Source organism: Gorilla gorilla, chromosome 17 (genome assembly GCF_029281585.2).
Source record: "Gorilla gorilla gorilla isolate KB3781 chromosome 17, NHGRI_mGorGor1-v2.1_pri, whole genome shotgun sequence".
Taxonomy (NCBI): Eukaryota; Metazoa; Chordata; class Mammalia; order Primates; family Hominidae; genus Gorilla; species Gorilla gorilla.
In genome coordinates, this window is record NC_073241.2 from 49,962,110 (window position 1) to 49,976,895 (window position 14,786).

The following is a 14,786-nucleotide window of genomic DNA, read 5'->3' on the forward strand; positions in this document are numbered from 1 at the left end:
CCTAATAAATGAGTGCTTCTAATTTTATAAGCACTGTCATTACCACAGTTGTACATGAGATTTTTCCTTTGACTGTAGTATATGTTCTTTTGCTTTACTAGGTGTTGTTTATTAGGTGTTGTTTCCCCCAAGTACTGTAGAAAGTGACAGATTGTTTCAGGGCAACCAGTAGGTTGTATTTACAGGTGGTTGGCTGTCTTGACCAGCTTTGCTGCAATAACATAACTGCTTTCCAGCAGGAAGGAACATTGCATAGTAGTGAGAGCTGTGAAGTCCAGACTTCATTGTATTCTTCATTTAGGAACGAACATTTTCTGAATCACTGAATCCTTCTTTTTCAGTTCCTCTTCAGGTCTGTGCATAATGGGAAGGTGATGAATGAGCCCTGTCTTTGTGCATGACAAAGATGCAAAAATGGCATTCCTAGTCCATCATCAGCAGGACCTGAGCTTCTAGTTGCTTTTCCAGAGTAGGGTTGAGAGGCCTGGCTGCCCCAGGCAGGAAGAGCTCTGGCTAGGCACCATTTAGAAGGGGTATGCCTCCTAGATCCATCAAGCTGAGACCATCCCTGGGATCCCATTGTGTGGTGGACCTCTCAAGACAAGTACCTCTTCTTAATGGAAGGGTCTCTCTTACCACAGGATATTTTAAAGAATAATAAGCAATGAACTCACAGTGTGTTCTAAACCGCATGCAGTGTACTGGGAGTTAATGTAAACAAATATATGCTGCAAATTAAAAATAAAATGTATAAGTGAATCCCTAGTGGGTGATTCTGGTACTAATTCCAAATTCCACATTCACCAGAGAAGTGGGGAACACCTTCAGCGAAGTGCGGATTGGGCGGTGTTGTTAAGTCCTCACCCAAAGCCGCTTCTTCTTTAAGCCCGTTTAACCAGTTTACAACTATAATTAGGAGCTGTTTGGCCATCGGGGAAATAAAATTTGTTTCTTTGGGCATGAAATACAATTAAGTGATTATACCATAAAAATTTCATATCATATGAAATTATATATGTATTTTCTGCATCTCTGATCTCCATTATTCACTTGTTTCCAGAGCTGATGTGCTCCTGGTCACATTTTCTGATTCTCTGCTGTAAGAGCTGAAGTTCAAAAGGCCTTCTGCCTGCACTGTGAATGGCTCAGCTGGTAGAATCTGATTTTTTCCTATTTTGATTTCTGAGTCTGCTGCTTTTACAGTCATTTATGCATCTCATGAATGTAATGAAGTGTTGCTTTCCTCTGAACTCTTGTATTTTTTTCTGCCTTTTAGGTGGGGTTTTAATCCCTGCATGATTTTGAGAGGTAAACAGAATATCTTCCAGATGGGGGTTGCTCTTCATAATCCTTTCCTCGGTGGTGATTCCTCCATCTGAATCCAAATGTGTCCTCCATAGCTGCCTGCCCTAGGCTGATTCACCAGGGCTCCACTTCTTGACTTTGCCATGCTACCTCATTTCCACGTGAGAAGGAAGTGCACATTCAGGGTGGTTGGTCAGAGTTAAGTCAGCCTGTATCCGTGGTGTGAAATTAACAGACATGTGGGAATTGAACCTTAAACATTCTCAGTTTCACTAGGAACCTAAAATTATAATCACCCCACAGAGATTGTAAATTTGAAATTTACCTTGTTTCCATGGAAATTTTGAATTCAAAACATTTAATGTGTAAAATATCACTAGTAAGAGGGCACATAAGATCTGTATCACCTCCGGGGAAGGAAAGGAACGATGCTTCATGTCCAAGCTTGGTGGGGCCAGTGATCCTGAACTTCTCAAGTAATTAATCTATATGGACAGATTAGTTCTTTACTTGTTTAAATGCAATGGATCAGTTGCATTAAGTGGTATGTGCATTGAGTGGTATGCTGGCAAATGGTAAGGGCACTGAGTGGAATGCTGGCAAATGTTTAACAGCCGGCTCTCCAGAAGGCAAAAGCCCTGATTTGGAGCTTTTTGCTGATTTCAATGGTGTGAATACTTCCAGCATGACCAATTTCATGCTACCAATATAAAGTCACTGAATATAGAGTTGTGAAGAGATAACAACAATTGGGGGTCACCAGTCAGTATAAGCTGGCTCTAGTCACACCCATGATAAACCCATGGGAAATTGTGATTTTTGAATTTTTTGTGTTTTGTTTTGTTTTGTTTTTGAGACGGAGTCTCGCTCTGTTGCCCAGGCTGGAGTGCAGTGGCGTGATCTCGGCTCACTGCAAGCTCCGCCTCCCGGGTTCACGCCATTCTCCTGCCTCAGCCTCAGAAGTAGCTGGGACTACAGGCGCCTGCCACCATGCCCGGCTAATTTTTTTGTATTTTTTAGTGGAGACGGGGTTTCACCATGTTAGCCAGGATGGTCTCAATCTCCTGACCTCATGATCCACCCACCTTGGCCTCCCAAAGTTCTGGGATTACAGGCGTGAGCCACCGCGCCCGGCCTTGTTTTGTTTTTGACAGTCTCTGTCTATCACCCAGGCTGGAGAGTACTGGTGGGATTTCGGCTCACTGCAACCTCTGCCTCCCAGGATCAAGCGATTCTTCTGCCTCAGCCACCCAAGTAGCTGGGACTACAGGCATGTGCCACTATGCTCAGCTAATTTTTTGTATTTTTAGTAGAGATAAGGTTTTACCATATTGGCCAGGCTGGTCTCAAACTCCTGACCTCAAGTGATCCACCCACCTTGGCCTCCCAGAATGTTGGGATTACAGACATGAGCCACTGTGCCTGGTGATTTTGAATTTTGCTTTAGAAATCCTTTTCTACAAACATCTCTAGTGTCTGAAGAAAGTCACTTTGTGTGTGTGTATACAAACGTATGTTCCCATCTAGTTATTTCAGTTTTAAACAATTTTCTAAATTTAACTGTCATTTCTAAACTCCATATAAAGGCATGGAAAATTAAATAAGCCTACATGTTCCCATTTATTTTATATTCCATAATTCATTGCATGCCTTCTGACTTTTTGTTTAATGGTTTTTCATTTTTATTTCCAGTTTCATTGCTTTGACTTCCAAAACTATAGCTGTCTGCCGCATGAAAATATTTCTCTCCCCGTCCCCCTTTGTCTAGTTTTGTTTTGTTTTGTTTTGGTAGAGACAGCATCTCACTATGTTGCCCTGGCCAGTCTTGAACTCGTGGCCTCAGGGATCCTCTTGCCTCACCCTCCCAAAGTGCTGGGATTACAGGCATGGGCCACGACACCAGGCCTTTGTCCAGTTTTAATAACAAGTATGTGGCTAGTGACAGGGATGGTCGTCATTCAGTCTGGGGCCACTCTCCCCTCACAGCCTTCGTGGGCCAATACTCTATTAAAATAGGTCCCTCCCAGTTCCCTCCTTTTTTTGCCAACTTTTCCTCATTTGGATCATTTCAAGTTGATTGACTCATTTCTCATTAGGTTCAAGACTGAGGCCACATTCAATGCGGAACAGAATGACTGCTTTAAAACAGCAATGGTGAAGTCTCCTGCTCTGTCTTGGCTTCGTTCCCTTAATTTTAAGTGTCTTTGACTATCATCTTCACTTGAAGAAAGTAAAAAACACATGTTTTTGAGGAATGAGGAATGTCTGTCAGGTTGATTGATGTTTTCATTTACATTGAAGTCCACTTTTTTCCCCCATCAAAACACTAGTTTTGGTGGTTAAAAAAAAAATCAAATCGGTATGTGAGGGAGAGTGGATGTAGGCATGTATTTGCCAGCACCTGCTCAGCAGCATAATTTTCACATGCCCCGACACCGTGTCGTTGACAAACAGCAAATATCTTGTCATTAACTGAGATTTGTCCTGCTCAGCGCTGTTCCCCCTCGTCATTATATTAGTCCTTCAGCTGCCCCCAAATGACACTTTGTAAAGCAGCCACACTCAAGGCAAGTGTTGGATTGCAGGTTTACAGTTCTCATCTTGGCCCTATCACATGGAGTTTTGAAAGTGCCGAGACCCACAAAATGGAGAAATGCTGTAGGGTCTTGGGACTCACTTCAGTCTAGGCAGGGGTCTGAAGGTGTGTTTTGCATTCCTTTCATCATAACCTTCATTCCACCCTCTACCTCCAGCGGGTTTGAGGCTGCGGCTCCCTGTGGCATCAGCCTTGGCTGTGTGGGAGGAAGTGGCTCTCATCAGTGTCAGTGTTTTAACTGTCAGGCCCCTGAGCTGTGCCCCTCTCCCAGGACATCCATACCCCGGCCCACAGGACAGTGAGATCAGCAAATCACCTAGAAGACTGGAGACAAAGGTGGGAGAGGAGATTGTGAAATCCCTCGCACCTGACAGCAGATTCCAATTTTGGGGCAGGGAGATTGCTCCTGGAAGCGAGGGCCCACTTCCCACTGCCCGGATCTGTACTCCGGTCATGCCTTTGTTAAGCCGCAGGTTGTGCCGAGTACTAGCGGGTGCTCCTTTGCTTAGGGAAATGCAAACGCAACACCGCAGAAAAACAAAACCCTCATGCCTGTACAAGGAGGTAGCTATGAAGATCATGGGGAGGGTGGATGTGTGCAGTATCAACTACACAGGTGCTTAGGGATTCAAGGCAAATTAGGAAAGGGTGCATTGAGGAGGAAATCTGTGAGTAAGCACAAAGGAAGTTAGTTAGTAGGGAAGAGCGTTTCAGGGAAGAGAAGGGCAAATCTCACAGCCCAGAGGGGAAATGAGCAGAGCCCTGTCAGAGACCATAGCTATGCAGGTGCCTGGGGTCCTTCCCATGCTCCCTCAAACTCTTGCTCAAATGTTACTCTGCGGAGAGGGCTCCAGACACCATACTTAAAATTGACATCTACGTCCCCCGCTACATGCCCTTCGCTCAGTGCTTGCCTTGTTTTTACTGTAGCATTCATCACCGTCTGTCATATGAAGACATCCTCACACTGGAATATAAGTTCCAGAAGGCAGAGATAGATTTTTGTCTGTTGTGTTCACCATTATAACTACTGCCTGCTACTTACACCTTGAAGAAATGAATAAACAGGATGTAGCAAGAATGGAATGTGGTGATGTGGGCAGAATTCTGGGGTCGAAGGAACTCCAGCTGGAAGGTAGAAAACCCGAGCCCTAAAGCCAGGCTGGCTGTGTATAAACTTGGGGTGGGGGGAGTAGGAGAGAGGAGTGGAGTTCCTTGGGCCTCAGTTTCTTCACTGGTGAGATGGATATTAGCCAAGATGACAGCCAGCGCCCCTCCCGGCCTCAAGATTCTGAGTGCCAACATGGTCAGAGGGTGCGGGAGCAACTGGAGAATCACTGTGGATTCCTGAACCACGGGGTCAAGGAGGTATTGGTAAAGAAAAATATATTTTTTGCCAGTGTATTCCAGATAATTTTTTTTTTTAGAGGGAGGCTAAGAGGCTAGAGGTAAATAAATTTTTTAACCACCATCTGATAAACCCTCCTTTCACCTTCTTCCTTGCCTCTGTCTTACCTTGCCCAGTTCCTGCAAGCTTGAGCCACAAGCAGTTTTTTGGCTCTGTAGATGAAGGAGCCATTGAAGACTGGCTTTTGGGGTTCATTTCAAGCGTACTAGAACTTCAAAAGAAAACCATGGGGTGACCAATTTATTTTGGTTTCAAGCTTAAACTGATCAAGGCTCCTGCATATCCCATAGTTTGCTTTGAAATTATAAAGGTACCTTCTTTCCCTGGCCCATCTCACTCCAAAAACTCCCTCAGCGTTGGGAGATATTCCCCTGAGGGGCTAACATGCCTTACCAGCCAAACCTCCAAGCCACTTTTGACCTCTCCTAGAGAGAATGAGCATTTATTTAGGGCAGAATTAACTGGCTGCTTAAGTATGTCACCACAGTCTAATAAAGGAGAAATTATAGCCGACAGAAGCATCAGGCCTGTAAGTTAGTTAACCCACTGGAGACTACATTTTATTGCTTATTTCTGAGAAAGGCTTATCTATCAACATGTGAAAGGATGTTTCCGCACCCCTTTATTTTGACAGAATACTTCTACTGGTATGTCTAACTGGCCCGTTTTCTAGATTATCTCGTTGGGCATCCTTTATCTTGCTTTGTTTTGTTTTTCACTTCTGGAGATGAATAAGCTTGGAGAAGCAACACACAAAAGATTTGGGTTCAACTCCCAGCTCAGCTACTCACTGGCTTGGGTACTCACCCTCTTTGACCTCCCCACTTTCCTAAAATCTGTAAAATTAGGGCCAGAATTCCTACTCTGCAGGGTTGTTAAAGACATTATAAGTAACCAGGAGAGGGTTCCTGGCCCATATCAGGTCCTCAGTAATAGCCTTCATCCTCAGCAATTCCTCTTCACATTCACAGCAATAGCAAACTCTCACCCACTCAAGAAGTGTCTCATGGCCTTCCTCAATTACCTGTCAGAGTCAGTGTCTGGCTCAATTCTACAGCAGACTGATGACCCAAGCTAGAGCTGCGTTTTCATGAGTCCTTTTAATGAAAAGATTCAGCACTTAATCCCAGAAGGACATTGTATGGTAGTGCCAGATAATGAAGTAGTCAGGCTGCTGAAATGTTGACAGTTCACTCTGTGCCCATAGAATAAAATGTATAGGAATAGAGCCAAGAGGAAGGGGCCAGCTAGGAGAGACAACTGTAAGAGATGTGATGGTTGAGCTCCCCAGTGAGCAAGGATTCCTCTCCTTGGAATTGAAAGCATTTGTGGACAGTTCATCTAATAAAGGATTTCTTATAAAAACCACAAAGAGAAAATAATGGCGTTCTTTTGAGACACTATATATTCTGGCAGACACTGCATACTCTGAGTGGGACCGTTACATCTGGTTTTTGCCTACAACAATTCTTTTTTAGTAGGCAGGGTATAAATTATAAATTTTAAATAAATAATGCATAATCTTAAAAAAAACAATAAAACCAAACCAGAACTGACTGCCTTTTCTTTTTATACACGTGAAAAAATTTCAATGAAAACAAACTATACCCTTGGTAAATGCACAGAATTTGAATGTAAGTTCAGCATGAACGTCGAAGAGTTCATGCTGTCATAAAACTCTCTTCTAAGTAACTTTTCCGGTTTGAACACATCTTTATGAATACAGAGCTGCTGTGAGGCTTCACTTATTTTGCACAGAAAGTGATTTCATTTCCAATTCTTGTCCTGCTTCCGTTTTCATGGCTATCTACATCGTTAGGAAACTTGGCATAGTAAGGTGTCCAGGGCTGGGATTTGTATTTGGGGAACTAAATTACTCACTAATAAAAAAAAATTTTTTTACTAATTCCATATTTCATCATTTAGTAAATAGCCTTCATCATAAGGAAAAGCTAGTTATTTCGGTGGATAAAGTGTTTTATGTATTTAACTTTTGTTCCAGTGATATTGCGTAACATTCAAGCAACTAACCAGGTTGTTAACTCTTATTGTTTTGTTGCTTTTGGGGCCATTTTAATTATAGGAATTTATTTGAATCATCCGTTTTACTGTTAGAGCCAAATCATTCTTATGGGTTTATGGGAATCTATACCACCAGGCAGGAGATTAATAACTGTAAAAAAACCACATGAAAAGTTCACTGCGAATCTCAGATCAAAACTTGTGGTTTTCTGGATTTTGCAACTGACCCTTTTTAAAGCTTCTCTTTGGTAACATGATCTTTATGGCAACACCACTGAGCTATAGACACTTGTGATCATGAAAATAGGCCAGAAGTGTCCCACACTCACCCACAGTGCCAGCCTCCACCTACCAAGGAAGGGGATGGATCTGCAATGTATCCATTTTAACACACAAGCCCACCTTCAGTGATATACATGGCAAAAAAATATGAGAGTGAAGGAGACTCTTTTTTTTTCTGCAAAAAGATCGGAAAAACAGACTGGATTGAGACTGGACCACAGCACTTGGGAGGGCTCTTTATGGAGAACCACAGCAGAAAGGAATTCTCTTTGCTGGTGAATTCTTCTGGCCCTTTGCACTGTCATTCCTGGAGTGTTTCAATTATTCCCCCAACCAGCAAACGGCTCACTGATCAGCAGCCCCCATTCCCCCCCTGCCAGCTTCTTACTTGAAATGTGTTGTTGGAACCAGGGCAGCCCAGGGGACTTTGAGTTTGGGCACTGGGGACCAAATTGTCAGCCTATTCTGAACTTCCATGGAATACTCAAGGAGTTAACCAGAGCAATTTTGGCTTCACTGGGCCCCCACACTTTTTTGTATAACAAAGACTTGGACACTGGAAAATACATTCAAAACATGAGCCAAGAGTGGAGTTCAGCGGGAGATAGTTCAAGAGGGAAAAGCAGCGGAAAGGCATGCACCCTTCAGGTCCTTGCTGCCTGTAGGCCTCTGAATTTCAAATGTGCTATTGGCGCCAGGTTCTTTGGCACGCTGGATCTCTTAATGGTGAGGGGCAGCACTGCTTCACTTCCTGAACTGAAATCTCTCCTCTGCAGCACTCTGTATATCAGTCCCCAGCCCTTCCTTCCCTGCCCACCCCCACCCCCACCATGGGAACAAAGTCCCCAGGCTCTGGAAAGTAATGCTAAGAAAACAAACACTACAAAGGCTGGTAACAGGGGGATATCTCTCTTGAATGTTATTTTGTAACCATCTAGGTTCAAGGAGGAGGGGGTGCCCCAGCTACAGGAGCCAGCAGGGTCCCTTTGTAGTAGGCATCCGTGTGTTTGGCCAGATGTCCTCCCAGCGGAGGGCAGAGAGGAAGATAAAACAGAATTCTTATTAAAAAGAAGTCAGGGGAGGGGGAAAACAAGACAGAGAAAGCGTGTCAAGTGGAAAGGGAGGCCAGGCAGTGCCATCTGATATTGATTAAATGCTGATAGAGTCAGCAGTGAGAAATGCACACGGTGAGGAAGTGCCCCAGCTCTTCGGAATGTGAACCAGTGACAGCTGTCTGGGCTCGGATCTGCACGAATACCACATGCACCAGATGCCTGGCGGCCACAGGGCTAGCTCACGGGGAAGGATGGGAGGGAAAGATGAGTGTGCTGGAGTCAGGACCTGTGGCTTCTGATCCTGCTTCCCCTCTCTGGGCCTCTCTTTTCCCATCAATGACACAATGACGCTTGACCTCTGCACAACCTTCTAGCTCCCAGATTGTGTCATCTACTATAATCTCTGCTCTAACCAAATCTTCTGAGGCTCTCTTAGTGGAATGTAAGAAATCATCCTGAAGAGGCATAAGAAGCTCACCCAGCATGGTCCAAAAATCCAAAAGGAATAAACCCGCCCATCAGCCATGGGAGTGCCACCCAGTCCTTCAGCGGGAGGTCAGGCCAGCACCCCGTGTCTGTCGCCCTTCTGTGCTTCACAGTTGCCACCAAAGCAAGTTCATGGTTTCTCAGCATGGAATGTGGCGTGTCTGTGGGTCTACCTATACGTTCCTTTCTCTAAATTTCAAAAATATTTTCACCCTTATTGGATGTAAAGAGTCTTTTTTCATTTTATACCATCAGATTACAGAGAGCTTATGCACTGGTCCGTGTGTGTGGTGGGGTGGGGGGAGTGTGGGTGTGTGTGTGCATGTGCGCATCCTTTAGTTAAGAGTGCCTTCTTGAAAGTTTGTTGTTTTGTTTTTTTCCTTTTTAGCAAATGTCATGAGGACAGTGGTATTTTAATAAAGGGTGAGGCTAGATTCCATGGGAATGGAAGAGGAAGCTTCCACTGAGATGAAAAGATCTCACACTAGGGTGGTGGCAGGGGAAATGGAGAGGAAACGATGACTAGAGAGAGGGACCATGGCCTAGTGGAGAGATCATGGCATCTAGAGTCTGACACAGGTCGGAGTCCTGACTGCAACATTGTATAGAGTGTCAGTTCAGCTCTCACCAAGATGCCCCCTTGCAGTCCTTTTATGGATTAGAGATGCTGTGTGTAAGGGATCTAGCTCAGAACCTGGCACACTGTAGGCAGTAAGTGAACATCAATAAGCTGTAGATGATGATGATCATGATGAAAAATAGCCCACTGGAGGATTAACAAGGCCTGTGACTGAATTGGAGAATAAGTACAAGAGAAGAAATGATGGTGTCTTTGAGTTTAACCACCTGAGGGATTGGGGTAGTAATAGTAGTTGAGTTGAGTACAATAAGAAAAGTTGGGTGGAAGTTGGAGATCTGGTTTGGCAGGGCTAGAACTGAAGTCAGTTTTAGACATAAGTGACGGTGCTGAGACATACAGGTGGCTATAAGGAAGTAAGACAGAAAGGAAGGGAAGGGGAAAAATGGAAAAATTATAATAAACAAGTTTATTTACTCTAGGTCTGTTTGATCAGTGAGTCTAATTTTACAGCTTCACCTTCAAAGGATTGGTTAACCAAAGGTCAATCCATCATGACCAGCTTCTAAACTAAATCCTTGCTCCTCCAAGTGTGGTGCTCAGACCAGTTGTCACCTAGGCCTTGCAGAAATGTAGAATCTTAGCTCCTCCCTCAGACCCACTGAATCGGAACCTGCATTTCAACAATGTGATGTGTAAGCACTTTAAAGTTTGAGAAGCATTGTTCCTGAGTGTGGTCCCCAGACCTCAGCATCAGCATCAGCATCAGCATCACCTGGGAACTTCTTAGAAATCCAAATTCTTGGCCAGGCGTGATGGCTCACACCTATACTCCCAGCACTTCGGGAGGCCAAGGCGGCGAGGCAGGTGGATCACTTGAGGTCAGGAGTTTGTGACCAGCCTGCGAAACCCCGTTTCTACTAAAAATACAAAAAGTAGCCGGGTGTGGTGGTGGGCGCCTGTAATCCCAGCTACTTGGGAGGCTGAGGCAGGAGAATCACTTGAACCCGGGAGGCAGAGGTTGCAGTGAGCCGAGATCGTGCCACTGCACTCCAGCTGGGCAACAGAGCAAAACTCCGTCTCAAAAAAGAAAAAAAAAAAAAAGAAATCCAAATTCTCAGTTCCCTTCTCAGACCTCCTGAATTAGAAACAGTGTTTTAATGACTGCTTCAAGTGACTCTGATGCACCCCAAAGTTTGAGAAGCACTGCTCTAAGTCATGAAATTGACAGATGCACCTCCTCCCTTTGTGTCTACAGCCAGAGGGATGTGCTAAACACCAGAGGGATTGGTTGAGCCCTGAAAGCTAAATTTAAGTCATTGTTATATGCTGTTTCTCTCATCATTTTGCATTAAACACAGCTGAAGAACTCTTTTCACTGAAGAAGGGCACTATGCATAAAATTACAAACCAAAGGAGAGAAACTTCAACTGTGGCTTAATCCTCATGACTTACCCATCAAAAGTTATTGAGCACAGTTACAGGAGATCAGTCCTTTATGTGCTGTTGCTCCTGGGGGACGCTATTAGTAAGACACACATAGGGAAACAGGTCAGGAAAACAGGGAATCTCCTGATATTCCTTACAATGTGATTTTCACATTAAAACATCCACAGTCTTTGTCTTGTGTGTGTTTCTAATCTATCAGATGGAAATTCTCTTTTTAAAGGTTTCTGGAGTCACTTGCAGCAATGATGCTGGTTGACCACTCAGACAAGAATGTTTTTCAAAAATGACCTTTTAGCAGTAAAAATTTACCTCCTCTCATCAAAAGTGTCTGGTTTTTCTATTTGTTCTACAGTCATTATTCAAATCACTGTGATAACTAATATAAGGGTCAGTGTCTGTTTCTTGTATACATGTAATATGCAAAATTTGTTATATATTGGGCAGTTAATTATAAGATTACTTGTATCTTCTGCCATAGGTTATAATACATTACAACCAGTGGCATGCCGGTAAACTAGTTGTTTGCGGCCAGGGAATGGGGGTCATCCTAATTTGCAGTGTTTGCCAATTTCTATGGTGTAAATACTCCCTGCAGGGCTGATTTCAAGCTACCAACAGTTTCACAACCAGCTCTCAAAATTCTTACAAATTTAACAGTTGGCTCTTACAAGCCAGTAGGAACCAACTTCAGCATGCCACTGAAACAAACATCAAGGGACCAATCAGTAGGATTTTTTTGTTGTATTTCAATTGCTATAGGCCTAACAGTGTCTGAAATAAGTAAATTTGAATGTTTAAATATTTTGTCATATAGAGATTTTTATTGAAATTATCATCGTAATTATCATAATGGAATTTGATTTGAAACTACAGTCATGTGCCACGTAACGTTTCAGTCAACAATGGACTGCATAGATGATGGCAGTCCCATAAGATTATAAAACTGTATTTTTATTGTACCTTTTCTATGTTTAGATACACAAATACTTACCATTGTGTTAAAGTTGCCAAAAATAAAGTTGCCTGTCAGTACAGTAATATGCTGTACAGGTTTGAGCCTAGGAGCATACAGGCCATACCATGTAGCCTAGGTGTGTAGTAGTCTATACCAGAGGTCCTCAACCCCCAGGGCCATGGACCGGTTACCTGTTAGGAACTGGACTGCATAGCAGGAGGTGAGCAGTGGGTGAGTGAGTGAAGCATCATCTGTATTTACATCCATTTCCCATCACTTGCATGACCACCTGAGCTCCGCCTCCTGTCAGATCAGCGGCAGCATTAGATTCTCATAGAAGTGCGAATCCTGTTGTGAACTGTGCATGTGAGGGATCTAGGTTGTGCACTCCTTATAAGAATCTAATGCCTGTGATCTGTCACTGTCTCCCATCGCACCCATACGGGACCATCTATTTGCAGGAAAACAAGCTCAGGGCTCCCGCTGTTTCTACATTATGGTGAGTTGTATAATTATTTCATTGTATATTACAATGTAATAATAATAGAAATAAAGTACACAATAAATGGAATGCATTTGAATCATCCCGAAACCATCCCTACCCCTACTCTGGTCCATGGAAAAATTGGTGAAGAAGATGGGGACCGCTGGTCTATACCGTCTAGGATTGTGTAAGTACACTCTAGGACAGTGGTCCCCAACCTTTTTGGAACCAGGGACCAGTTTCATGGAAGATAATTTTTCCATGGATGGACAGGGGGCGGGAGATGGTTTCAGGATGAAACTGCTCCACCTCAGATCATCAGGCCTTAGTCAGATTCTCATAAGGAGCATGCAACCTAGATCCCTTGCATGTGCAGTTCACAATAGGGTTCACGCTCCTAAGAGAATCTAATGCTGCCACTGATCTGACAGGAGGCAGAGTTCAGGTGGTCATGCCGGTTCACCTGCCACTCAACTCCTGCTGTGCAGCTGGTTCCTAACAGGCCACCAGACTGGTACCAGTCCATGGCCCGGGAATTAGGGATCCCTGCTCCAGGATGTTCACACAGTGATGAAATTGCCTAATGATGCCATTCTCAGAATGTATCCCCATTAACTGATGCATGACTGTATTCTATGAAACAAAGTTATGTGCTATTTTTAAGTCATATTAAATACAGCTATAACAATAGAATGGTAATATTAAAGTGCTTATGTTGCTCAAGCAGTGTGTTTACTGTCAAAATAGTTCTCATAGTATAGTAAGGCATATGTAAAAATTATTCTTAGTCCCAATATTTGAACCAAAATGCAAAAAGATACATTTTTAAATGACATCTTTGCTTACTGTTATTGAAATTTGACTTCTCTTACAGGTATTCAGGAAGGAACACAATGTACCAAATGTAAAAATAACTGGGCACTGAAGTTTTCTATCATATTATTATACATTTTGTGTGCCTTGCTAACAATCACAGTAGCCATTTTGGGATATAAAGGTAAGTATGCTTTCTTTTTTTTCTTCCAAATAACAAGTGTTCCTTCATTAATTTAAGCATGAGAAAACTCATATTTGCAAATACGAAGTATTTCATTCATACAACTCAGATGCAAAATAGCAACATGATAAACTTCATCTCTGTATCTTGAACTTATAGCTATGAGATCTGAAAGGGGGGACATAGTAATTCCTTTTGACTCATTTCAGCAATAATCAGGGTCCTCTCTGAGAGTTATAAAGTTTTTTTTCCCTTGTTGCTTTTTTCTACCTATTTCTAGCTACTCCTTCTTCCTCTATTTTTTTTTCATCTTATCTCTTGGAGGCTTTATGGAAACCCTGGAGTCAGCACACAGGAAAACTGTATTGACAGAGAATAAGCAAAACACAAGATCTCCAGAGATACAACATACTTCACCCAGGGATCGGCCAACTAATTCCCTTTTTTCTCTTCAGCACATTCACTGTGGTCACTGTTGTTTATATAGCTCTATAAAAATACTGCCCTGTAGAAATTAAGCACAGAGGCAGCACTACCACCTCAACCCTACTTTATAGGATGTTGGGCCTAAACATATCTGGTTTAGGGTAAGGGCAGGATTTTTGCCTGAATCCTCCAGACTTGCAGACATAGTAAGTTCCCCATGCACCTTTCAGAGACCATAGGTAGAAGGTGTCGTGATTCAGAATCACAAAACTACATAAGCCCTTTTCTAGAAAACAGCCAGGGAAACCTTTAAAAGACACGTGAGGCAAACACGGCCATTTGGTTTCAGAACAGAGGCAGACGTGGAGTCTGTGGATCATCAGGTCTACCCTCTGCTCTGTGGCCCACAGACTGACCTAGGAAAAGAAAGACTCCAAGTGAATTCCCTCCAACTGGTCATTCCTCCCACCTCTCTCCCAGCATGTAGCAGTTTCCTGAGAAAGCACAGTGTGTATTGGAATGAGATGGGTGTCAGGGCCAGACAGTCCCAAGTTCAAGCCCTGATCCTACCATTTTTAATACAATTGTGAATGTTCAGTAAGTGCTTGCTACTGTGCCAGGTGTCATGCTAAGTCTTCTGCATGGCTCCATACCCAGGTGTGAATCATACCCTCTTAGAGCTTCTGATTTCTTATCTGTAAAATGGCAATAATAATGCTACTTGTCAAGGTGTTTGAGATGAGC

General features: G+C 43.3%; 1 protein-coding gene across 2 annotated transcripts in view; it reads left to right on the forward strand.

The window, feature by feature from the left end:
* COLEC12 (collectin subfamily member 12) overlaps positions 1 to 14,786 on the forward strand; it is a 181,581-nt gene that overhangs the window by 129,737 nt on the left and 37,058 nt on the right. For both annotated transcript variants that reach the window (XM_055368612.2, XM_019013961.4), the window contains one exon: positions 13,494 to 13,616. In XM_055368612.2, the coding sequence (XP_055224587.1) occupies positions 13,494 to 13,616 (123 nt within the window). The remainder of the gene's footprint in view (positions 1 to 13,493; positions 13,617 to 14,786) is intronic.